Below are 27,821 nucleotides of genomic sequence, written 5' to 3' on the forward strand. Positions count from 1 at the left end.
GAATATGTCATACAGAGGAAAAAAAACATTATTCAATCTCTTTCATTCACTTATTGTTTTTGTTGCCAGACCCAGAGGGTCGGCCTACATGAGGCTCTGTCCCTATTTCGTCCATATATGGGGATAAATGTCTGTCCATCTTTTGTCCCTCTTTCGTCCATACATGGGCATAGACACAGGCTGACACGTCATGTGAAGTCCGGCTTAGCCGTGACGTAGTGCTCTGATCTTATAAAGTACTTATTCTGGGTCTGGCAGAACCAGGTCTCCTGGTCTTGTTTAACCACATGCTAGCATGCCTATTCTGGGGAAAACATTCTGGGGAAAACATTCAGAAAATGGCATGTCTACAAGCTCACAACACCTCACGTTGTGATACGATGTGAACAGCATTTTCACTAATCGGGGTCACTCAAGTGCAACATTTGGAAATTCTAGCTTTGTATTTTGATATCCCTAGATGATATTTGATCATGATAGCCTTTCCCAAGTGGTAGCTTAGTCACAGTTATCAGTCTTTAAAGACACCAACCAAATAATGAAGAAAGCGTGGCACTTTTTTTTAAAGAAACATTTTCAGAATGTTCTGTCTTTCATTCACTTTAATAATAATAATAACTAGAAAATGTGCTCCTCGGAGCACAAGTCTCCGCCAGCAGACCCGTGCTATTTTAATAGCACGGGTCGTCTTGGTAGAACGGGTCGTCTTGGTAGAATGCGCGTGGTTTTTGGTGTTCTGCAGGGGCGACTGAATATGTAGTGTCTGCATCTAAAAAATGTTCTTCTTGAAGCAATGTGTCATATGGGAGTCGTCGTAATTGACTGGTTTGTTCAAATGCTTGTCTGTCTTCTTCATCTTCATTGTCTTGAACAGTTTCAGCAGTTGATTGGTGTGTTTGATCTATGTCAGTTTTCTCTAGTGCTACATAATGTATTTGATCAAGGTGGCCAATTGTTACAGTATTAAGACTTCGGCCTTGTTGTGGGATCAATTCAACTCTATAGTCCTCTTCTGTGATACTGTTGTAGATGAGTATGCTTTCTTAGCTTTGGCCTTCTGCGCCTTTGCTTGACCAATGTTAGGTGTTCTCAGAGGGACACACACACGCACGGACGGGTGATTTGTACTGGAAGGTACTGTTCCAATCAAGACTGATTAATCCTGTCTTACCTCACTTCTTTTTGAAGTGACACACCTATTTATAGGATTTTATTTCGTCATGCGTCCCTCTAGCGAATCAAAGGCATTGGTGTCAACATATTGACACGTGTCACGTGGAGCTTGACCAATGTTAGCTTGGCTAGGAGGGAGGTGAACACACGGCGGGACGAAGCGAAAACATACTCTCCGCCTCCGGCGGAGACAATAATAGCTTGAATTTATATAGCTCCTTTCATAAACCCAAGGAGGCTTTACATCAAAAACAATGAACAACTCAACAGCATGGAGAATCCCTATTGGGAGAGAGTTCCACAGGGTGGGGGGCTGCCACACTGAAGCCTCTGTCCCCGAAGGTTCGCTTGTTTGCCTTGGGGACAGAGAGGAGGTCCAAGTCTGTGGACCGCAGGGTCCGTGACAGAGTTGGTTTATGGAGTAGGCTTGAGAGGTACTTTAATCAATGAACATCATCATCATCATCATCATCATAACTGTCATACCAATATCAATTCTTCAGAATTCGTCATCGTCATCATTATCATCATCATCATAATCAATCAGTTCCACTTCATCTTCCTCCTCTTCCTTCTGATTGCTGCAGGTTTGAAGCTTGCACATTTCTGTGCACTTTAAATTTGTTGGCAAGGCAGGAACAGTCTGGAAGCTTGCAGGTCCGTGCACACTTGCAGGCCTTAAGTTCCAGGACGGCCATTGGTGCTGAGGCTGACAGGCTGGTGGTGGTGGTGGTGCATGTGGAGTAGCCTGGGACCAGACGAATCTGCCAGTCCAAAAAAAAAAATTGCCCTCCTCCATTTCCTGCTCCAGAAGTCTGGGGTGACCAATCAGGGCCCAGTATTTGAAATATGGGAGACTGTGATTGGTAGTTGGTTGTAGGTCTAACCAATTGCGTGCAGAGCCATTGTTTTGATGCCGGCCCCCTTGGGAAAAAAAACGTCCTCATGGAGGCACCATGACTCATATCCATGCAGTGATATAGTCTGGCTACGCGAGGCTACATGTGGAGTGGGCTGTTCATGTGAAACAAGAGAGTTGTCATAGTCTCCAATGACACACGCACATTCACATTACTGCTATACTTCACCCCATACTTCCAAGCACTGGGGATGAAGGAGATCTGGCAGCAGTATGGCACTGGTGAGAAGCGGCGCATCCTCCCACTGCATCAAGCAGTCTCTCATCTTGGAGCGCCACTGGCCAAGACAGTGATCAAGGCGCATATCCTGACTGGAGATGACTGCATGAGTAAGGTGGGGACCAAACATGCAGCTATGGCTTCTGACCCAGTGCAATATCTGACAAACTTTGGAGAGGCAGACACCTTGACCGAACAAGACACAGCGTTGACAGAGAAGTACTTGGTGCGTGTCTGGGCCAATTTAAATGGGGCTTGTATTTGCCGTAAAGGCAGTGAAAGCATCATTCATAGATAGGGTAGATAACAGCTACCCCATAGCAGGCAAAGAGTTAATAAAAAGAAAAGAAAAAACATTTGGTTAGTATCTCTGAGGACCCCTTGTTGAAGGCCCATGGCTAAGCAAATAGGGTTTAAGTCAGGGGTGTTTCTTTTTTTTGGGCGGTGAAACCGCCCCTATATGTGAGGTTTTGATATTTGCACACCAAATCCTGCGCTGTGATTGGCCACAAATGTACCCCCCTAACCCTGCACCGTGATTGGCCAATCACAGTCTATTCAGGACTGTGATTGGCTAGGGAAACATGACACATGTGCATAGCCCTATATAAGAAACCATAACTTTGAAAAATAAAAAATAAAAACATAAATTTGTTTTTTTAAAGTTATGGTTTCTTCCATCGTTTCTTCCATCACTTCTTCCATCACTTCTTCCATCACTGTGATGACCACTGTGACCACACCGCCCACTTCACACTGGGTGTGATTTTTTTGTTTAGTTTTGAGCTTGCTGTTTGGTTTTGCTTTTTTGTCTCTCTTTGTGGTTATATTTTCAGCTGCTGTTGGTAATCAGGGCCGGATCTAGGCATGGGCAAGGGCGGGCAAGGTTTTTTTTATTTTTTTTGGGTGGGGGGGGGGGGCTTGTGAAAGTTACGTTTATGTCATGATATGAAATGTGAGCTTACCATAATCAAAATAATCCTTAGTCATATTCCATCATGTATCATTGCACAATTCAAATAATCCTCTGCCCTGATTTTCCACACACACAGTCACACACACACATGCACTACTACTCCTAAACAATAGGAAGCAGTATTACAAAAACAGCCGGAAAAAATGCAAAGAAAACGCCAAAATAATTTTCGCCGCCGCGCGAGGAAGCCGAGGAAACCGAGAAAGCCGGACCCCCGAGGACCCCCGAGGAAGCCGTCCCCCCAGCATTTCCTAATGCCCCCCCAATTAATAATTTCTGTATCCGGCCCTGGTTGGTATGCTGCCAGTTCCCACCTGATGTTGTATGGGAGTTCTGACTGCTCCAGACCGTACTGAATAACTGCTAGCTTGCATAACGTCTTCATACTAGGACTTAAGTCTAAGACATACAGGTCACTCGTGACGTGTGCTTTAAAGAAGATACGATCTCCCACCATGCAATAGAACATCGTACGGATTTGCGCCGGCTTCCCCTTGGTCTCAACCTTCTTCCAGGAGAAGCTCTCTGGACTGAATTTCCACAGATCTTTGAAGCGCTGGTTGCGGTTCAAGAGCCTGGGGTTGTAGCCACCAAATATGTACAGCTCTCCATTGTAGGTAAAAGATGCATGACCAATTCGCATTTCTGGTAGAAGCTGTGTAAAAGGCATGTTCAGCCAGCAGTTGGTCTCTGTGTCAAACACTCTGATGGAGTAGATCATCGGACCCCACCCCCATACGCCCCCAAATACAAACTCTTTGTCCCGATGATGGTGGCAGAGTGACCCTCTGAAGCAGATGGTGGAATGCCTCTGGTGTTAATTAAAGACCAGACCATTGTGGTGGTGTCCAACTTGTAAATGTCATTAGTGCATTGCAGCATGTGGTTGCATCCTCCATGTATATACATGACCTTCCCCAAGACACAGGCTGAGTGGTCGGACCTCCCCTCTGGAACAGACCCAGACACCTGTGGTTTGAGCCATCTGCGGGTGTCGACATCAAATGCATAAAGTATGTTGCTGTAAGGACACCCTCCCCAGATGTAGGCGATATTGTCTATCAGCACAGCTGTGTAGCCGTGGTACCTGGAAGGAATCTCAGGATGACCTCTTCCAGGTGCCGGAGGCAATATCATCCAGTGCAAAGACAATGTGTTGAAGTCAATGTTCTTTCCTACGTGCTTGTGTCCCACTGCTAAATTAGAACGCTGTTCCTCTAGTGGCGCTTTCAGATGCACCATCCAATGAAACATTGTGAACACAACAATATTGAATTGAAGTAAACCTGTTGCTCTGTAGACTAATGAAGAGCTCAAGAGCCAAAGAAAAGAGCCAAAGAACTATGTTTCTAGATTCTAGTATCTTGGTCGAAAGAGTCTTGACAAAAACAGCCTTGAAGAGATCTCTGGTGATGAGGTCTGCTGGAGATTACTCTGAGCGTTGATTTAATCTGGACTCTCTCTGAGGCTGCAATGCTTTTTATCCTGCTGGTTAGATTGCTCGTGTCATACTGGTGAGGTCACATTTAAGTATGACATCAGTGACATTCAGTGAAAATGTAACCATGGCGACGATAGGTCCCATAGCCCGAATTTGCGAATCTCTGCTGTTTACATAAAAACGCTAATAAACAGGTTACATTTTGGGAAAGTGAAAAACGGGCATCGTTATTTGGTGCATATGGTAATGTACAATGCCTGCGTGCAAATGCAGATCAATTGCTCCAGCCACTGAGGAGAACAGGGCAGAACAGACAGGTTTTGGTGACAGGTTTGTAGAATTATGGGAGGATTAGGATACTTAACCTTGTAAGTAATTATAAAAGGCTTTACAATGTGTTATTATTGTTATAAAGCATATGAATATTTATTAGAGTTTACAACTATAATTATACAGTGTTATAATGGATCATAATATTTAAAATGCATTATATACATGGGCTTCAAAGAAAGCGTTACCCAGGGATCAGTATTGTCTGTCTGTCTTGAGAAACAGAAAACATCAGATACCCAGATAGTATGTTGCGCAATTGTGGTGATAATTTGCCATTTGTGCAAAATTATTTGTGGAACAGGGCAACCTGCCGGAACTGTGATATAGGACCAATATGTTGTAAGACATCATACAGGAGAAAGTACTGACCTCAGGATACTTTGGCATGTGCCCTTCTTCTCAACCAAACCAATAGGTAAGATACTCAATCATTACTAAAAAAAAATAACAGCGAACAGGGAAATGCAGCCATGTCGACCGGACAAGTGGGATTGAGCCAAAAGGTGGGATCAACAAGGACAAAAGGACCTCCAGCCATGGTCATCTCCATTCTGAAGCAGCACATCTGGCAATAGCTGCTACCCGAGAGCTACTGGAGCACAGCATCTAATAAGTGCACATAATGTAGCGCTATAAAGTTAAAGGAGTAGTTCACCCAAAGGAGTAGGTCCCTAAATGACTTTGGGGGGTCCCCAGATGGTTAGCTGAATGTGCCACATTGTTTTCTCACTCAACAGTAAACAAACCAACTTACAGTATAAGTGTACAGTATACAGGGTATCTGCACATTTCTAAAGTTACAATTACTCTTTAGACCTTTAATTAATTTAATAATTGGCCAAATTCTCAAATATTACGTGAGAAAGAGGCAAACATTGTGAAAATAGCCAATCTACAAGCTCACAATACTGAGTGTCTTTGCACCAAAGACACTCAGTAGGGGAGACGGCCACTTGAGATGGACTCCTCAGCAGGGATACAGTGGAGAGAAATGGCCCCTTATGGGCCTAGAGAGGGTGTGCAAGTCATTACAGCGCTATCATGATCACAACATGTATCTAGTGTCTACTGAGTCTAGGCAGTAGACTGAATGGTACTGCTGGCAATAACCTTGATCTTTTTTTCTGGATAATTTTAACAGCAAGAAGTCATAGGGGACAGCCCATGACGACCTGGGCTCCAGTCTCCCCATAGAATCCCAATCCAACAGACCTCCATGCTGTGTCCCTGCTATCCAACAAACAAACATTGCTTTCTGCATACAACTAATGGTCAGACTACATTTTTCGTTCTGTAGCTGTTCTGTAGAGGATGATCTGAGCCATAATGTCACTGGGGGCCCCTGGATCTGTGCTGGAGGAGAGAGCAAGTCTGCCTGCCATGTGAGGACTAATCACCCAACTGTCATTTCTCACCAAAAGCAAAGGACAGCACTTACTGTACAGTATACAAGTCCGAACTTGAAAGAGAGTAGGCTGATTGATGATTGATGAAGCCCTGGAGTATGTGAAGCCCCTATGTGTTTACAATGCTGCAAAACAAATGAGGACATTAACATTTTCTAACTACCTGCTCTCTGATTTAGACCATTTCACCAACGAGAGCACAGTAGCAGTTCTTGAACATAAATGTATTTTAAGTTTAAAAAATGTATTTACTTTATTTTGGGGCTTTTTATGCCTTTATTTATAGGACAGTAGGCTGACAGGAAATGTGGAGAGAGAGATGGGGAATGACACGTAACAAAGGCCATCGGGATCGGGACTCAAACCCACAACACGCTGTCAGGCTACACTAACCTCGCGTCACCAGTCTTTCCACCTCGGAGGAAAGCCTGGTATGCGTTACTAAAGACCCGTGTGATCCGGTCTAGGCCACGCCTACTGAAAAAAAATAATAAGAATTCTCTTTCTGGATTGTCGTGATCCGGTTTTGCGGTGCCGCTTTGTTTTGGTTCCCCAATCCCTATTTAAATGGAATAGAATTTCCCCGTGGGATAATACAGATGCTAAATAGTCTCCGGAAAGTACACTCACATTTATATTCAAAAAATAAGCTAAACTACGCTGCATCAAGGATTTTATTAGGACGGACCTATTTTGGGGTGAAGTCTTTCCGGATTGTCGCGATCCGGTCGCCTGATGACGCGGATGACGCGCCTGGTGACGTAGGGCTACTTCCGCTCCCGACCGGATCATAGACCCGAAAAGCTTTGCTTCCCAGGCTAGGCTACACTGAGCCTAAGTGCCCGGACCGCTACGCCAGCAGTCCGGGCCAAATGTATTTTAAGTTTAAGCAAAACCTGACATTTCAATAAAATAGCATTATCTTCATTGACTGTGAAGACACTACTACTCACGCTATTGAAGATGCTATGGCACTGAAACATCAGTCTTTGCTTAATACAAGTCCAGTACTCTTCTCTTAAGTCGGAGTCTTGATTGCATAACATGGTTAAACAGTTTTACCATCTTGCAGGGAATGAGGAAGCCGATTCTTCACTTTTCGCACATTTTAACTGTTTATTAGCCTTTTTGCCACAGGCCATGTGATCTTTAGTCGCAGTACCATAGCCCGGATGGGCGGTGGGTGGATTTGCGGTTATGGACTGGAGTTAGTGTCATTTATTTGCTCATAACACATTATTATCTGACTGTAACTGTAAGGGCGAAGATGGAAAATGGTACAGTATGTCCAAGGAGTGACCAGTTTTGTCAATGGAGGTGGCTGTAATACTGCCCAGAAACCCACAGTGTTTACCTGTGTGGCTTCTTTCATCCCCTGGATCAGTGAGGTGAGTGATGCCCCATGGAGTGTTGGTACCATTCTTAGCTACTGTGTATTTATTCTCTTTGCTGTCCCTGTGACTATGCAATAAAAGGACTTCTCAAATATCTGCTGATGTTGTAGTATTCTGTCAAACAGCAAGAATCTGAAAGAGGCAAAATGTTTTTAAAAAAAGACAAAGATTTTAATGAGAACAATCCATTAGAACATTTTACATTACACTTTTTTGTAAATATTACAATATTTACAATATATCTGAACACATTTATCATTTAAACATAGTGCTGATTTGGTATGGTGCTTCAGGTATGAAGGAGATTCCCTGGATTTTGACTCACATATGACCGAGTCAGAGATATTTGAACATATTTGTATTCTAAAATATGAAACCACTTATTTTATCCTATATTACGGGAAAACACCCCCCAATCTATTTTTTATTTCCAACAGAAAAGCCTAATTGATATACTCAAATAGTACTTGTGAAAAGAGCTGAAATAAACCACTGTCTGTGCACACTGCCATCTTGCTCCAATAAATTCAGTTTGCCTTTCCTTGAACTCAACTTACAGGATATTCTGTGAATTATCCCAATGCTCAGTGCTCACTCAGTGGGCATCCAGGTGAAGAAGTCTATACCCTGCAGCTCCTCAGGTAAGTACTGCTGCTCTACAGCGGAACTGAAGGCTGGATTGTATTTGTAACCCTTTGAGTATCCCAGTTGCTTCATTAGCTTGGTGGGGGCATTGCGAAGGTGCAGGGGAACCGAAGGTAGGGGTCCTTTGTGGTTCCTCAGACTGGCCTTCACATTGTTGTAGGCCTTGTAGATATCCACAGACTTCGGTGCCCGAGCCAAATACACTACACACTGAGCCAGGATCACCTGTAAAGCAGGGTAAAAGGAAGGAGGGTAAATAAAGCCTTTGTGTGGCAGATCAACTACAAATCATGTCACGACTGTCAGAGCCACTGGAGGTGTTCATTGACCATAATTCACATGCCGGCCATTTTGCTCTAATGTCATCTATATCTATCTATCGGATCTATGAATTCACAAAACCTGTCTGTCTGTGTAACTGTCCAGGGCATAAGTCAGGCACCGTCGTCTGACTGATCAACTGCGGGTTCTGTGGAGATTGTACTGAATATGTGTGTGAGTGGGGGGATGTAGGCATCAGCTTCCCTGATTAGCCAACCCATCGGCTTCTTGGATTGGGCAAACTTTGCATCACGTTTGTGTTGCTGCACTAATATAAGTGATAGCGAGCACAATAGAACTCTATTCTTTTACCTGTATCTGTCTGTCTGTTTGTGGGTCTGTCTGTCTTTATGTGTATGTGTATGTCATCAACATGACGTCAGCATTTTATGATGTCACAAGGGATCCCTGCATCTCCATATTTAGTCAGTCTGTTCTATGGTAGTGGGTACCTCACTGGACACTCTTTACAATGGGTACAACGGGTATTGAAACGGGTAGGGGCATGCATGCATTCCCAACTTGCATCATTTCAGAGTAGGCTCAGTCAGTGGCTTACCTCACATTCTGGCATCCCGATGAAGTGACAGGCCTGAAAGGCAGACACAGCCTGGGGGAGGGCAGAGGGATCTGCCATACCTGACCAACACACATGTGACATACAGTCAGAATGAAGCCAGATTTTTCCATTTGGTCCTCCTGTTCCTACTTGTAAAAAGGTTATGGCTGGGCTGTTAAGTTTCACATACATTTATATAGATAGGGATAATTTCACAAGTTTTAACAGAGTAAATAGTAATTATTCAACAGAGTAAATATTATTTTGCTTGCATAAATCATTTTTGTTTAATAACGTAGTTACAAACCAATATCTTCACTGGCGAAGCGGACCAGCCTGCGAGCCACATACAGAGGCTCCTCGCCTCCCTCCAGCATGCGACCCAACCAGTAGAGGGAGGCATTCGCGTGAGAGCCCCTCATTGACTTATGCAACGCTGAGATGCAGTTGAAGTGTTCCTCTCCTTGATGTGCACACACACACACACACACACACACACACACACACACACACACACACACACACACACACACACACACACACACACACACACACACACACACACACACACACACACACACACACACACACACACACACACACACACACACACACACACACACACACACACACACGAATGAATAAAGGGGAGAATGCCAGACAGCACCCACTGTGTCTGCTAGCTCCCTCAAGGTCACAAGTCAAACCGAGGGCAGATTTCCACGCCCTATGTGGAGCAGGGTACAGTAAATCTGGAGCTTCAGAGACAGCTGAGTGTTACATAATGGGACGGTGTCATGTCTTAGATGGGGCGAGAGGGAGGGGGAAGTGTTGCCAAAGTGTTTTAACTATTGTTTTTCTAGCAACCTTTTACAATTTACAATTTAGGCAATGTACCAGACACTCTTCATCCAGAGTGACAGTAAGCAAGGTAAACCATACATCAAACACATAGCATCAGTCTAAACAGTAGAATATAAAATAAATAAAAATCGGTACATTGAAACTTTACTCTATGCCTCCTCACTCGTTCCATCTGAATCCTACTGGAAACTCACATAAGCACAGATTATGGCATAATGTACAGCTCTCAGCTGGTAGAGAGTAGACAGTAATAAACAATGACACCCGTAATAAACACATAAGGATTTAAACTTGTGTGATAGTGTGTATGTAATATTTTATCATATTAACTCATTACCATGTTATTGTTACAACAACCACAAGACAACAGTGGCATTACTCTTGTCTCAGTGCCAAAAGGTAGTGAGGGTCTCTGCCTCTGACAAAACCATAGCTTTTAATAATCCTTAACTGAACCTGTTGATTCTCTTAAAGCCTCCGTTGCGTGAAGCCTTTATTCGACTGGGCCTTATGCGTGACAACTGACGTTCCATTATTAGACAGTGGCCCTCTGATGAGCTGAAACACTATCTCAATTGTCACTCTGGGGTAGCTTTTCCTAAATGATAAATGGTCTGTTCGCTTCCAGGACCAAATCCTGATGCATTAGAATGTTGACACTGCTATTCTAAGCAGGCTGTATTAACTCCTACGCCCCAGCTGGGACACTAACGATGCAGACTAGTATAGTCTCTGTCTCTGATTATGTGGCTGGCAACACAGTCAGTCGCCATCGCCATGAAAGCGCTAAGAAAATGGATCAGACAGCTGCAGTTGATTCAGAGCGCTGCTTCTCAAGTTCTTATAATACCAAGAGAGTGGACCATATCACGCCAAGTTCTCAGATATTTACACTGGCTCCCTGTCTGTCAAACTATTGATTTCAAAATACTGCCGTTGGTCTAAAAAGCATTGAATGGTTTTGAGTGAAAATAAATTTCTGATCTTGTTCTACATAATCTACCATCCAGACCACTCTGGCCGACAGGTCAGCTTTATGTTCCCAGAGTCAAAACTAAATGTGCAGCGTTCAGTTTTTATGCACCACATATTTGGAATAAACTCCCATTAAACGGCAGGTCTGCAACTCTTTTAAATCAAAGCTGAATATGTTTGTGTTTGCCACTGCCTTTTAATGAGGTTAATGATTATTTTATAATTATAATTCTATTTTATTATTTAAACTCATTCATATTTTTATTCTAAAAAAGGCCCACTGTCCACTTGATCGAAACATTGTATGCAATAAAACGGTGGAGTTTATTTTCACCAGTGTGTGGAGTGCAGACCTTATTTTCTTTTAAATAAATCTATATTCCCAAGTGTTTGTTCAATAATAGGGGTCTTCCCATCTTTCCAGCTCTTCAGGTTGGGATACCAATTTCATCCAATTTTCTGCTTACCAAAGAGCTGGAGAGTCTGTGAGTAAGTTAATTAGCACAAACTCTGAGGTCCACCAGCTACGCAAGGAGATATACAGAAATACTGTATGTGTTTTAGGAGCAGTTTGTTCCTTGGCTAAGAAATGTATATGCACGTCACAGAGACGCTCAATTTCAGCTCACAGGGCAGACAGAACCTGTGAAACACATCAAAAAAACTATTAACACTTTCTATTTCCTTCATCTGACTTAACACGTTCCTTCTGTAACTTTCACGTGCGGCAGCTGCAGAATCTGGACAGCGCAACCTATGCCAGCTCTGGGCAGACAGACCAATTAACAAACTAATAAATTGAGCATCACCATTTCCTTGCCTCAGGTGTAGATGGATGGCTTGAAAACAACAAACAACTTAGGGTAGGGAGTATTCTTTGGCAGTGACTGCAGTAACGCAGGCCACACGATAAGAGTGAATGGTAATATTCTGGGATTACCTGCTTTATCGTAGAGAATATGGGACCTCTGCATACCCTCTTTGACGTGCACTTCCTGCACCACAATCTCCAGGGGAGAAGAGTCCTGGGCTAAACGGTCAGGGCGGGCCGCACCCACCCGAGCTTGAACAGCCAGCTGGAGACCATTGAGTCCAGCCCTGGCATCACCGTCACAAAGGTGAGCAATGGTGTCCAGAGCTTTCTGCTCAATGTAAACTTTTGGCCTGTTAAACAAAATTGCATGACTTCAAATAAACACAATAATAAAATTGTCTATCATTGTTCTTTGCTTTGTGAAGTAAACAGGCAAGGAATATGAATTTAAACCACCTACTACCGCTACCACTACTAACATGTTATTAGATCACAAACATGAATTCAAAAATTAATGCCAAATTTTGGATGCAGTAGTCTTATCTTATTAAGCCCAAATGAGTGTACAAAGCTACAGATTTCATGGTACAAGTAAAACAGGAGGGAATCAGTGAATACATCAACGGTTTGTTTCATACATTGTGAGGTGACATTGATGGTGAAGCCTCTTTGCCCTGCTTCAAACTTGCCCCTAACCTAGGGTGACCATACGTCCTCTTTTACCCGGACATGTCCTCTTTTGGGGGGCTGTCCGTTTTCTTTTTTTAAATCCTTCAAATGTCCGGGGTTTTGAGACTTTGGGTAGCGTGTACTGTCGTATCTTAGCAACTATGAAAGCGCTAACTCTCATTGTTAGTGTTGCCATGTCCGCTTATTTACCGCAACTTCTGGTCAAAAATGTGCTTGTTTTCGGCGTAATGTTTCCTTATTTCTCTCACGACACTTGGCAACACTGCTGCTGACAGGCACACGTGACAGCAACGACACACACACACACACACACACACACACACACACACACACACACACACACACACACACACACACACACACACACACACACACACACACACACACACACACACACACACACACACACACACACACACACACACACACACACACAGCGCTGCCTGTCATTCAGTGATCCCCGACCTAAAGACGCATGCATGCACTGCCCCCGTGAATGAATCAAAATGCCGAAACGCAAAAGTAATTTCACAGATGAAATGCGGAAAAAGTACCCGTGTTTTCGTCTGGGTCGTGACAAATGGGAAGCAGAGTGTACTGTCTGCAAAGCTGGAACCTATGTCTTGGTGGCAAATAAAGGTTCTTCAGACCTGCAAGCCCATATGGCCACTACAAAGCATAAGAAAGCTGTGCAAGGTGAGACTTCTTCTGCCAAATTGAGATGTTATTTTATTTTGTTAAAAAGCTGAATTATTAAGCTGTGATTATTTTGTTATCTGAAACAAACAGAGGAGACATACTTTAAATAAATAAATATATTATTTATAAAGCAACTTCTTTGACTATCTTTGGGTATTTTTCAGTACCTCAAAGAGGCCCAGAATGAACCGAATTAAGGTACAAAAAAAACACCCAAAAAGTTACAACATGGACCCCCTACCGCCCCCCCTCGGGCAAAAGGGGGGGAAGGATGAAAAAAACAACCTGTCACGTTAAACCTGTCAATATGTGTTCTGGAACCGAATTTAGGTGACAAAAATAAACCAAAACCCGACCAAACCCGAAATGTTTTCGCACGCGCGTGCACGGGTGCGCGTGCATGCGTTAGGTGTCTTCTTTTTGGGAATTCAGAATATGGTCACCCTACCTAACCACAACCCGTTTTTAGCTCCTTAGAACTTCAGTGAATGGTGACAAACACTAGAGCCATGGATGACTCTTTAATTACGCCGTGGCAGCATCCATGGAGACTGCAGCACCCACCCTAATGCCTATGTTATTCATCACACCATTCTTTCTGCTCAGATCTCCTCTCACCTAAAATGGTCCACTGTGTGTTTTTTGTCAAGTACATTTTTGGTAAAGTGCTTAGGTAAAAAAGAAAAAGAAAAGGAAAAAAGTAATGTTACAAGGTTGAAATAGTATATAATAACTAATGATCCACTATTTATTCTTAAGGCAAGATAATTATTATGACCTCAGCCCAGCAACAAGATAGATCCATATCTTTATCTGTACATTGTCAATGTCAATGTCAAATAATTATATACAGTATATTTAAAAAAAAGGGGGGAAAAACATCAACTCAGTAAAGTCAAACAACTGAGCTAAATGACTGAGATCTGTCTGTGCATGACAAATAAAAACCTTTGGTTGCATCTCTTTGGACTCCAAACATTTATATGCAGATGCCCTCTCTACATTCCAGCCAACACAAGTTACAACAAGCTCAGTCAAAAGCTTGAGGCTGTCATTAAACATGAATCTAGCAAGCTGTTAAAATACATCTTTTCTCAGCTACCAGCAGTTAACAGTTACCTCACTAAGCAGACTGTATATCCACTGCAGACTCCCTTCATTTCTCTCAACAAATAAAGATGAAGTGCAAGGGGAGACTCCCACAGAGTTAGAGTTATATAATATAATAAGTCTATAGGGACTCGTGGTTCCAAATTATTGACCGCCTATAGTCTGGCTGAATCACTTCCTTCCTGTACTCTTAAGAGGCGGGCATGCAAGAAGAGAGAATTTCCCATTCTTCAGCCATTCAAGGACAGAGGAGAGGATGTTGAGTTGTGGGGTGTCTTCACTGCCCTCTGGTACAATGTATCATAACAAAAGGGGAGGATTCTGGAGCAAGGAGCACTTACTCAGAGCCATCTGATAGGTCGTCTCCCTGGGGATCAGTAGGGTCCTCTCCCAGCACCCTGATCCCAAGTGAGGCCACTGCCCTGCGCAGGATCAAACTCATCGCCTCTACAGACAGTTTCTCCAGCACCAGCACCCTACACCTGCTCAGCAGCGCGGCATTTACCTGGAAGGAGGGGTTCTCTGTGGTGGCCCCTATCAGGGTGACTGTCCCACATTCCACATGAGGAAGGAAGGTATCCTATGTACAAATAATACATACAGTGAGAGAGGGGAGAAGGACAAAAGGAACATGGGAAAAACAAAGAAGACTTTGACATTCTGCGAAGTAGAAAAATGTCAGGGGTAAGTATTAATTTTGTTGATTATTAACAAAATGTGCTTGGTCAGTTGAAGCTAATTTGAGTCACAATGACTGAGCCAGCTCTTATGAGTGTGCGTGTCTATCAATGATCAATATGAAAATATATTGTAATAATTTGGAAAGCTCAAATTATATTTTAAATGTAACTTACTAGTATAGGAAAGGTCTTAAATTGACTGGGTTTTTAGATAAATACGCATGTTTGATTAATTAGGTCCAATTCAATATTTGCAATAAAACATGAATTATGAAGGGGCATAGGAGGGTCATTTTTCAGGCGGGAGGGCTGGCCAAGTGTTTATTTTAGGGAAGCACATTCTCATTAGACTGCAGTTAAGACCAGACAGACTGATTAACCTTCATGTGTAGAGCATGTGTTAGAAAGATGTGACTGTGGTCGAGGGGAATACCATTGAAGGAGTCATAAATAAAGCTGTACCAAACACCAAAGCTTCAATTACTTCACATCACTGAATTTGGCCTAAGAAATGAATATGTTACAGTCTCAATCAATATCCCACCTGTTGGGATTTGTTGAAGCGGTGGATCTCGTCGATGAAGAGGATAGTCTTCCTCTTGCACAGTCGGAGTTCATTCTGTGCCTGTTTGATAACTTCCCGGACGTCGCTGGTGGAAGCACTGGTGGCTGACAGATTAACGAAGCGAACTGTCCCCTTCTTTTTACTGTTGCTGGCAATTATATGAGCAAGTGTTGTCTATAAGGTGCACAAACACAAGCACAAAAAAAAGAGTGATGACAAAGATGACATTCCAGATTATTACTGTGGAAACTAGTCTTGTTTGTCCTTTGTTTAGGGCCTTGAAGGCAGATTCATATAACTGGCTTTCACCCTGAATCTATATCAGTCCTTGGTGGGGTTATGCCCCGGACAGACGGACACACAGAGTTTTGGTGAATTATAGAATGATAGCATCAGACTCAGTTTAACTACTTTAACCCTAAATCGGATATTTGAAAATAGCCACTGTACAAGCTGCACAACGCCTTCGCCTTGCATCGCAAAATCTGGTATTTTCAAAAAATCTTGAAAGATTTGGAATATTTTTGAAACATTTAACACAACACAAATCTTGTATGGGGGGAGGGGGGGTCCCTGGCTGGCACAACATCTTTTCAGATGGGGGCCAATTACATATTAATTTGGGGGTCCCTGGCATCATGACGCACCTTTCCACATCCAGGGGGCCCCCAGAGGATCAATGATGGGATCTCAGTGGACTCCAGCAGTGAACGGATCAGTGTGTGTTCTCCCACTGCCTTGTTCTGCCCGAAATATTCATCCAGTGTGTTTGGTCGCAGTTTGTCCGCCAGAGGCTTGTCGATACTGGTCATCAGTGGGTTTGATGATGATGATGATGACAACATCTTTATCTTTATGGGTTCACTTGTAGAAGAACGGCTGTCAGCAGCAGCTCCTCTCTGTTCCACGCCGTTCTCCTCAAGATTGCGCTTCACTCCTTTGCTGACAGCGGCATTGGGGCTTTGTTTCGCGGAAAACAGTGCGTTTCGTTCATTTTTAAATGGAGTTTTACTCTTGTTGTTGCTGCTGTGGAACATGGAGAACACTGATGCCGTGGGTAGCGGCGGCTCGCTGTCTGAGGGGGTGATGATGTGTGGAAGAAGAGCTTCCCCAGCAGACATGCGTGATTTCTTCAGAGGCGGCGAGTCTGTTGTTGTTGTTGTTGTTGTTGTTGTTGTTGCTGGAGGAGGACAGCCGTCAGCGTCCAGCAGGCATCTGTCCAGGTGCGCGTTGATTTTGGACGGCTGGAAGTCCTTGGAACAAACGGGACACTGCACTCTGTGTACTGACTCTGACTCCGAGGCTGCGGCGGTTGTTTCTTCGCTCGCCATGTTTGTTGTTTTTCGGGGTTGGTTCAGGAGATTCCTTGGTTGGTTCCCGCTGAACCTTTGACGTATGGTCACGTGTGCTTGTGAAGCAGTGGTGGAAAAAGTACTCTTTTTTTTTTTTTTACCTAAGTAAAAGTATCAATGCTGCAATGTAGACAAGTAAAAGTCCGGAATTCAACATTTACTTGAGTAAAACCAAGGCAAAAGTATTGGTATCAAAATGCACTTGTGCAGAATGTTCCATTTCACAAGTTTCCAAATGGATAAGATCTTTTGAAAATAGCAGATCTACAAGCTTGCAACACATTGTGAGCTTGTAGATCGGCTATTTTCAAATGGCCGAAAATGTATAGGGCTGAAGTGGGTAATATGTTTTGTAATAATAATCCAAATCTACAAAGTAACTAGTAACTCAAGTTTTCAAATAATTGTGATGTAGTGTGGAGTAGAAGTATAAAAGTACTGAAAATTGGAAATACTCCAGTAAAGTAAAAGAATACCTCAAAATTGTACTTAGGCCTAAGTAGGCCTACTACAGTACTTGAGTAAATGTACTTAGTTACTTTATCCCCACTGGTGTGAAGTTGCATGATATGTTGTATTTGTTGGGTTTAAATTCGAACGTTTATTTATCATTGAGAAAATAGTTTGATATTTTTGAAAATTCAACTATTTTATGTTTGGTTTTTGGTGCATGACTTTTTTTTTAACCAACCCGAAAGTAGGCCTACATGTTCGGTTTAGATTTGCATTATTTTATTTTATGCATACATATTGAAAATCCTAAAATGTATTGAGCGTGTGAATCCATTACAAACTACAAGTAGCCTATATAAACCTTGTGTTGTTTGTCATCTTTCAGCTGAACCAGAAGATATTAGAACAATTAGTTCTAATATCTTATCTAATTAGTTCGATTAACTGTTGCACCCATTATTCATTATCCTTTTTTCTCTCCTTTCCAGGTCAGACAAAAAGCCCAGCCATCCTAGTCAGGCACCTGATGTCAGCCACACAAGGAGGACAGAGAGGTCCTGTGGAGAGGGGGATGATGATGACGATGTGTTTCCTTCACCTAATGTGGCCAGGATGAGGCCAGTTCATCAGCATGACAATCAGGACATGAAGCTGGCCTTCTTTCAGTACCTGGAGAGGGTGGAAACCATGCGCTACTTCTGGGAAATGAAGGTAGGCTTACTAGGCTACAGTACAGCTATGAATGTAAATTAGGGGTGCAACAGTTAATCAAACTCGTTGATTATATTTAAAAAAATAAAACGGATAATCGATAATTTACTAAAATCATTGATTAATTGATCCCTATTTTGAGCATGTCATTATAGGCGAAAAGTAAAAAAAAAACACGTTTAAATATTGTGAAAATAGCAGATCTACAAGATTAAAATTAACAAATCTACAAGCTCACAACGCGTCACATCGCGTTTTGAGCTTTTAGATCTGCTATTTTTTTGCACAACTAAGTAGTCTATAAAAGAAGGGTCAATTGATTTGTTGATATAAAAAAAGCTTCTTGATTATTCAATTAATTGAAAATGTTGATGATAATCATCGCTAAGAAAATAATCGATCGATAGTTGCAGCCCTAATGTACACGTCTTGGGAATCAAGAAGTATGAATATCCTTTCTACAGTGACTGAGGACATCGTAATGCTTTATATTAATAGCTCAGGTTTTGTATTTTGATTCAGGTAGGTTGATAGTTCAAAAGCTCTGTGTCACAAAAGTCATTGTGTCAAGACAATTACTTCTACCACCACTTCATCTGCTACTCTAACTGCCACTGATCTTACTAATGCTTCCACTAAATCACCTGATGAATACATGTTACAACTGCACATAAAGGCAAGTAACACTTGTTGCATTTGCTGTAATATGTTTACATGAAATGTAAATGTCGCGTAATATCAACCATTGCCTGAAAATCTGTAATGGTCATTGACTCGGAATAAGTATAAGACACGACACAGAAACGATCAGGCAAAAATTCAAAATTCACAAGCTAGGTTTGATTCAACAGTAAAGGGTCAGAACCAGGAGAATCAGAATCCAGGGGATCAGACAGGACTGTTCAGAAGCCAGCCAGGTAGTAATTGCTGGAAGGCTTAGTGCAGTGGTTCTCAAACTTATACATTGCAAGGACCCCCTAAACTCTGACAGTATATAGATGGAACCAAAAGGACCCTAACGGGTCCATTTGGTTCCATTTATATACTGTCAAGAGTTACAGACTTGTATAAGGGCCAATTTAGAACCCCATCAAGGACCTCTGAGAGTCCCTGGACCCCACTTTGAGAACCACTGGCTTAATGCAAAATACAATCCGGCAAGGAACAATTGAGATGGACCGGTGTGTATTGCTCCTTCACTGTAGATTGACTTTACCTATTTATCCATATTCCCACTGTGTAGCCGGCTGACACTCTAGTATACATAATAGTCTTTATATATCTATTCATGAACGATAGATGTATGCCCACATTACTGGTGATGGATTGTACATGATACTTATATTAATAGTTCATTATAGGACCACAATGTAAACAAGTCCCCAGGACTTTTTTGTGTTATCCTTTTAGCTCAAATGTCTGACTGTACTTCATGCAGTTTACATGTTCTGTCTAATAACGTATTCAATCAATCAGTCAATACATTATTGTAACTGTTTTTTATCATATTTGTATTTTTTATTACATTTTTTATTCTTGAATCTTAGTTGTATCTCTCCTGTATCTGTCCTGTGTTTCAATCAATCCCAAAAAAGCAACTACACTTTAGAAACAAGCCAAAAAAAAACCCAGCAAACTGCGACTACCAATATTTACAAGCGACTTTACAGGAAAGAAAATGCCCAAAGTCGCTTATATTAAGCGGACTTGGCAACACTGGTGTGACTATAGTGAGATCAAATTCATGACAATATCAGCCTGACCGCCTCGTGTAGCCAGACTATATCACTGCAATCTTTTTTTGCACTCGCAGATTTGTCTGGTCCCAGGCTAAGCCTGACCTGCATTACATTGTTGACCAGTGACACCTAGTGTTCAAGGCCCGTTAAGTCAGGAGGTGTTGTCTGCTGAGCAATGGTGGAAAAAGTACTACATTTATTTACTTAAGTGAAAATTAAGTAAATTAAGTAAATAAAAATCAAAAAGTACAAAAGTATTGGCATCAAAATATACATTAAAGTACCAAAAGTAAAAGTACTCATTATGCAGAATGTCCCATTTCACAAGGTATAAAATGTATTAAAATCTTTTGAAAATAGCAGATCTACAAGCTCACAACACATCGTGATGCGTTGTGAGCTTGTCGATCGGCTGTTTTCAAATAGCCAAAGTTTAAATAGGGCTGAAGTGGTTAATGTATGTTTTGCAATAATAATTAAAATCTACAAAGTAACTGGTAACTAAAGTTTTCAAATAATTGTAGTGGAGTAAAAGTACAATATTTGCCTCTGAGATGTAGTGGAGTAGAAGTAAAAGAGTTGAAAATTGGAAATACTCCAGTAAAGTAAAATTACCTCAAAATTGTACTTAAGTACGGTACTTGAGTAAATGTAATTAGTTACTTTCCACTACTGCTCCTGAGCACTGCCAGGGTGAGCCAACAGCCTCCACTAATGGAGGTCTGAACTACTCATACAGCTTTTTTTGTGAAAAAACAATCCACTTAGCTCGCTCTATGGAGAAGACTACACAAAACAGGTATTGCATTGAGTATTAGTTATAGTAGATCATGAATAGGGAACGCATTGAACTCAAATGTATATTAGTGGTGGTTAATTAAAAATAATAACAAGCACACTTAACGGACAACTCATTTTCTTTACAATGCAAAAAAGTTAAATTCAGCATGAACAATATACGTTTCCAGATTCAGATCAGTTTAAAAAAGATATACATTAGTAGGCTAGATCACGAAAATGCATAATTCCATGATATGTTGTCAGAAGATGGGGTTTATTTAATTCCATGATCTTTTGTTAAATACCTTACATCCACAAGTGTCAAAGGTTTAATTAATGGAACTAGTGCAGTGTCTGTTCACAGTCTGTGGCCATTCGGAACGTGTGCTTGCTTGGTAAGACTGCTTGCAGCGTTCTCAAGAAGCGCTCACCCGATTGACTTCACAGCGAACATAGCACTCCTTTGGATCCTCAGCAAGTGTGAAGTCGATCGGATGAATGGTTCAGACATACAGACAGACATAAACAGAGATTCCTGGAAGTTATAGATATTGTTTTGAATATGATCACTCTATCAGACTGATGATTGGAAGGCCAAGGGGCACCCAAAATAGAAAGTGACATGCAAGAACCTGAGAAGTCTACGATCCACAAGGAAGACGGTGTGGATAAGCAAGCGCAGACCAGTTACCCACAGCATCCAAGACTAGGGTAGCTGCTGCTAGAAATGTACTTGGCAGAGCCTCCGTAGAGAGACTAGAAGAACCTGTGGTTGTTTGCAGACATGTTTGACATTGTGGTACAGTAATTGTTTTGGTGTTATTACTGCTGCCATGCTACTACAGAGTGACACTGCTGGCCAGGTGATCTAGTCTTGGCTGTACCATGGATCTATGTTCTTCATGTCTTAAGTCACAATGTACAGTATAGACTTAGGTAGATATTAATTTATAAATCCTCTTAGATGCCGACTGTAGTCTCACAAAGAAAGTTGTATAGGCTACAATAGGAGTTAATTTGGAACATTGACAGTGGGTGCTGGGTTAAGTACCGAACATGATTTTAAGATAAGACACGCCGAGCTATCTTTTAGACTTTTTTGTTCATCAAACATTAAGCAACGTTTGATGTATCTTGGTCAGTTCAATTTAAAACACCTGTTCATTCATTCCATATAGAGACTCATCACCTGCCAAAAAATGCCACTGGTGCAACTCTAACTAACTAGTTAAAAACCGTGTTATTACATGTCATTGTTTTGAAATACCATTTATTGTAGCAAATATTTTGAAAACTTAAAACATTTAAGTGAACATATTTAGTTAAACAATAATTACTATACTATTATACTATATCATTTTGCTCATTATTGATGCAAAACACAATCCCATGAGAAAATGCCTCTGCTGTAGTGTAGAGGCCTCTAGCCAATCAAAACAGTTGGAAGGCATACCCCACGTGAGTGTCTGTCTGTGTGACATTTGCAGCTGTAATCTAATAGTACCAGGCTATTTATTTACCTCACAATCCAAATGTCTACACACTGACAGGCTTGTGCTTATCAGCACTCTTAAATCTTCAGTATTAAATCTTACTCTTCTCAACATTAATGCCGCCGTGAAGTTTATGTGACGTTTTGTTTTGAGGTTTGTTCTCAACCACTTAACACGTGTGTAGTGAAGCAGAGACGGAGGGTGTCTCTGCGTGTGTCTCCCAGATACCCCTTACTGGCACCTGTCACTCTTTTGTCAGAGGGACAAGCTGCCTGTCCTTTGGCTGTAAGTGATGATGAGATAGTTGTGTGTGTGTGTGTGTGTGTGTGTGTGTGTGTGTGTGTGTGTGTGTGTGTGTGTGTGTGTGTGTGTGTGTGTGTGTGTGTGTGTGTGTGTGTGTGTGTGTGTGTGTGTGTGTGTGTGTGTGTGTGTGTGTGTGTGTGTGTGTGTGTGTGTGTGTGTGTGTGTGTGTGTGTGTGTGTGCGCTTGCGCGTGCTTGTATGTGTGCACGACACGTCAGTGTATTTATGTATGTATGTATGTGTGTGTGTGTGTGTGTGTGTGTGTGTGCGCGTGTGTCAGTGTATGTTTGTGTGGGGGGCTCTGAATTAACAGATTAACTGTGGAGCTCGTGTAAAAGTTTGGGCGTTCCTTACACCAGGAACACCTCCTAAACAGTGTTCTGACATCCTCCTTAACCTCTCCACTCCACTCGTAAGCCCAGAGAGGCCCTTTGGAGGATAGATGGAGGGTCAAGTAGAAGAAAGACGAAGAAGCTTCAAGAGTGAGATGAAAGCCACAGAGAAGGGCAGAGGCGTTTGGCTAGTGAACGGCATGTGTCTAATGGCCTCCTATTTCTGGTACACGCTGTGGGATTTACTCTGCTACCGGAGGAGACACAGAGAATCCATTCCACCTGACACTCAGGTAGAAAAGGATTGTTTATGACTTGTTGTATATAATATACTGAGAGGTCTGTGTTCCCACTCACAGCCAAGTGCTAACACTGGCGTGGTTATGGGAAACCGTTATTTGAGCCTAATTTATACTTTGTCATAAGACCATGTTGCAAGGGGAAATTATCAGGGGGTTATTTTCAGCCAGCAACTTCGAAATGTAAATTCCTTATTTTGTGACTCACTGCAACCCTTGCTTTTTTAGGTACGTGCGTCAAAAACCTGTGGGTACATTTTGATTTAACCACTCAAGCCCTACTTTATACTTTAATTTTGTTTTCATAAATAGTCAAAATAGCCGATTTACAAGCTCACAACGCGTCGTGATGCAACGGGTTGTGAGCTTTTTTTATTATTATTTTTGTACATTTCAGAAAGGTGTAGATTTTTTGCAACAATATGGAAGCCATATTTGAAAGTGGTTATGCATTTTAGGTTTGCCTTCATCTTACACAGTGTTCTGACTAGTAAGTGTACAATAACATTCTTTGACTCTTTAATGGTCTGGCTCAAATATCATCTCATCCTGCATGGGTTTCCATTGCATACGTCTGTGGTAGTAATGTTATACTTGTCAACATTATTGGAGACCTGGAAGCTAGTTCTACTATAACCACGGACTGCTTTAACCTTTTATATTTTTAGACGGGAAGTCTATAGGCTACATTTGAAGTCCTGCAGTTTATGCTAGTTCCAATGCTTCAACAGAGGTTTATTGTACACAGCAAAATACGGTGTGATAATGTAACCCTCCCTGAGTGTGTAAGAACTCACCCTTAGTTTCGGTTCAGTAGACGTTGTGGTCTAATAATGTGTTACAGTACAGTATGTTACAGAAACTGGTATTGTTAGTTCTTCAGGATTGTATTTATACATATTATGTGAGACTATGATAAATCCACCCTGTCTGGTTGTCATTTTTGAAGAGTTTGTAAGATGTCAGATCTTGACAAAGTATTTGGACTCTATTCAGAGGGAAAGACAGCAGCTGACGGGCTGGGCAGGGCGATATGGACAAAATCAAATATCACCAAATATGATATAATATTACCAAATACCTCATTATCGATATTGAGACGGTAATGTCTTTTCTTTCTTTCAAAAACAGCAGAAATAAAGTTAAAAACAAAACAAAAAAACAGCAGATCAAGCTCCTGCAGTACAAGTTGCACGTTGTACAAGCTCACAACGTGTCGCTATGCAAAACCTGACGCAAGCTTGTAGATCAGCTATTTTAGCTTATAAAGAATATATTTAAGGCTTAATGATTAAAACACAACCCTTATAAATGTAGGACAGGAGAAGCACTGACTTGAAAGTGTGTAGTGTACTGTAGTTTGCTCACTAACAGCTGCATAACACCATCATCTACACACTTTGTATGTAGTGTAGTGTCAGCTTCAGTTATAAAATCTGTCTCACTGTATAAGAGTGGCACTCAACACCTGATTTAACAGTGCAGACATCAGGGCAGAGATCTATGATTGCTGACAGGTTAGTAAATGAAGTACAGAGAAGAAAAATGTCAGTGCATTCACAACATTCATCAATTGTTGATTTATCCAGTATTCTCTTAAATTCACCTCTGGATTGTTGACCACACAGGCTACTAGGGCTGTTCGAAGGTCCAAAGACTTCAGGCACATTAATTCTGCTCCCAGACGCACAACTTATGAAGTTATGCTTGTTTTCCACGCGTAATTTAGCATTATTGTTACATAATTCAGCAGTTTCTTTGCAAGCACCTATTCTCAGTTAGAACATTAAGCACAAGGTCACTATTCTCGTTTAGAGCACAATCCTCATGACACACATAAACGTTGCACTACAACTGTTTGACCTCTGTGGACGCTCTGATGTTCATGAGCCCTTTTGTTTTCCACATCATCGTAGAAGGTGTCACATAGTGATCGCTTGGGTATGAAAGCTTGGAAATCTACCAAAATGCATCAGCAGGTTGCAAGGACATTGTGCTCTGGCAAATGTGCATTGTTATAGCATCGAGTTTCAGGATACAGTGGAGGGGAAAACTCACGGCAACTGTTGCGAAAGGCTTCCCTCTTTAGCCTTTGTTAATTAGTAATACATCTAAAGCCAGCCTCAGAAATATCTCATCTGATATAATAACATTTTATTCAGCGCCATCAGATGTCCTTGTCTCTACATACATACAAAATAGAGCTGTGCATTCCCATGCCTTACTACTGGGTTATTTTGAGTACAATGCACATTAAACAATATTTCTGTAAAAGAATTAGGGCCAACAATATAATGTTTAATATCCCTGATGCACAGTATATATAGACAGACAGACAGACAGACAGACAGACAGACAGACAGACAGACAGACAGACAGACAGACAGACAGACAGACAGACAGACAGACAGACAGACAGACAGACAGACAGACAGACAGACAGACAGACAGACAGACAGACAGACAGACAGACAGACAGACAGACAGACAGACAGACAGACAGACAGACAGGCCATTATTCAGTTTAATGGAAGTACCACAGTATGGAACAAAAGACAGATTCCAAAAAAGAGATATAACTAAGTAATACAAAAAAAATAACTAAACAGGTAGTAATGTACATGGATTGTGAATAAAGTACCAAAAAACAAGGAAATTATTTAGGGTCCTTGCTGGGTCTCCGCACATGGACCGCCCAGGATTCACATGTTGTAATATGAGCTATTAACCGTGTATAAATATTAATATAAATTAATAAATAGGTTTATGAATATACTGTATATATAGGTGTAGGCTACATAAATAATCTATCCCCAGTAGCTTGGGTAAATATAAACAGTCAATCCACAGTATATAGTATGTATACACAAACATTATATATGGCCTATATATACACAGTATAGAGTATGTACAGTAGACTGATATGCCTATTTTTATGTACAGTTTTGTTATAAGTGTTGACAGTAAGTAAGTAAGTACAGTTAAGCCGCCTTGGGAACCAGCGGTTCGGGAGCCATATGTCAAGACAGGATCCTATCTCCTGTTTCCTTAGTGTGTGGCAACTTGAGGTTCAAGTATACCCCCTGGACATGTTGCTAGTATGTCGCAGGGATTCAACCCTTGATGCTGAGTGCCAAGCAGGGAGGCTTTGGGTCCCATTTTCATAGTCTTTGGTATGACCTGGCCGGAGAATCGAACCCCGACCTCCCAATCTCAGGGTGGACACTCTAACCACAAGGCCACTAAACTGGTGAGTAAAATGAAAAAATCAAGTATATTCTGTATTTTTCAATAATGTCCCTGACAAAAATTTACCAAAACGTGTTACATGTGCCATTCAATGGTATCTACTACCAACAGAATGACAGTATTAACATCATGGAACATTAGGTTCTCCATCCGAATGTCAAATTTAACTCAATTAGTTATCTCAACGCACAGTTATTGCATGTTCAGCAGTAATGTGATTCTGTATTATGTCCATGAGTGAATGGAGAGACATTCTATAGCTTGGTGAACTAAAGGACATATAGTATGATTATGGTATGTGCATGATTGCATTGTAAATAGGTACAGAAAAACAGCAGTGAATAAGTAAATATTAACAATAGACAGACCTCCCATAATGACTCACTGTACATTATCCTGCTTATTACATGGCTACTTACGAACAAAATACATCATTTGACGCAAACTATTGATTACAAAACTATTTCATTAGCTAACAAGCTTCTGTTTCCATAGCAATGTAGACAGAAGCAGAACAGCAGTCTGCTATTCAGAAATATCAGACTGAAGAATACCTTGAATGGCCAATCTGAATTGATTATTCAACAAAACTGTATAATAACTTTGTAAAGTGGCTAGTACTGTAGAAGTGTTGAGAAGAAAAAAAGATGAAGGTGAGTCTGCTATACATATAGAGTACAGTATGGTAGATCATGGCTGGCTCTATGGATAGGGCTGTCACGATTACAAATTTAAGTTGACGATTAATTGTCACTCCAATAATTGCGATTAACGATTTAATTGTGTGTTTGGCATTGAACATATGAAGCCTTTTAGTCTTCGTAATAAAAAATTGCACAGGGTCAGAAAATATTGACATATTTGATCATTTTATACATCTACAAGCTTACAACTTGCCACTTCGTGACGCGTTGTAAGCTTGTAGATCTGCTATTTCTGCTTTTTTTTATATTTGAAAATGTGAGAAAGCCTTTCAACGTGGAAACGATTATGACGATTATGCAAAGATAATTGCGATTATCTCAAATAATTGCGATTAGACGATTGTGTAATAATTATGACAGGCCTATCTATGGAGTATTAACATAAATGGCAATAAATGAGTCAGGGAGCTTGCATCCCACCATGGGATTGCAGAATGTCTTATGTAATCGTATTTGAGATGTTAGGATATTCGTTGCTACTATTTCTGTTTTGTTTCTGTTGAGCTATTCAATTTTCCCTCACCGATAAGGATCAGTGTGAAAGTACAGCTTGCACATTCAAATGAGGTCTGCATGAGTCTAAATATTCACACAGCACTGAAGTATAAATATATATATATAAA

General features: G+C 41.3%; 2 protein-coding genes across 2 annotated transcripts in view; one reads left to right on the top strand and one right to left on the bottom strand.

Moving 5' to 3' along the window:
* Positions 1–8,046: 8,046 nt before the first annotated feature.
* wrnip1 (WRN helicase interacting protein 1) lies at positions 8,047–17,174 on the bottom strand. The gene is made up of 7 exons (XM_080441054.1): positions 16,432–17,174; positions 15,764–15,958; positions 14,881–15,119; positions 12,167–12,390; positions 9,695–9,850; positions 9,388–9,467; positions 8,047–8,732 (listed from the first exon to the last, which is right to left on the bottom strand). The coding sequence occupies exons 1-7, from the start codon at positions 17,113–17,115 to the stop codon at positions 8,454–8,456; spliced, it is 1,857 nt and encodes a 618-aa protein (XP_080297180.1). The 5' UTR covers positions 17,116–17,174; the 3' UTR covers positions 8,047–8,453.
* Positions 17,175–18,227: 1,053 nt separating this feature from the next.
* Positions 18,228–27,821, top strand: part of mylk4a (myosin light chain kinase family, member 4a) — a 30,115-nt gene continuing 20,521 nt past the window's right edge. The window contains exon 1 of the mRNA XM_080441050.1: positions 18,228–18,300. Within this exon, the coding sequence (XP_080297176.1) occupies positions 18,235–18,300 (66 nt within the window). The 5' untranslated portion in view covers positions 18,228–18,234. The remainder of the gene's footprint in view (positions 18,301–27,821) is intronic.

The sequence above is a fragment of the Gymnoscopelus braueri genome (genome assembly GCF_963280865.1).
Source record: "Gymnoscopelus braueri genome assembly, chromosome: 10".
NCBI lineage: Eukaryota > Metazoa > Chordata > Actinopteri > Myctophiformes > Myctophidae > Gymnoscopelus > Gymnoscopelus braueri.

Excerpts from the sequence above, each read along its gene's own strand:
- wrnip1 (XM_080441054.1), bottom strand. The coding sequence starts at position 17,115 with ATGGCGAGCGAAGAAACAACCGCCGCAGCCTCGGAGTCAGAGTCAGTA. Across the intron at positions 12,391-14,880 it reads GACCTATCAGATGGCTCTGA|GCCAAAAGTTTACATTGAGC; the intron begins GTAAGTGCTCCT and ends TTTGTTTAACAG. Across the intron at positions 9,851-12,166 it reads TATTCTCTACGATAAAGCAG|GAGAGGAACACTTCAACTGC; the intron begins GTAATCCCAGAA and ends GTGCACATCAAG.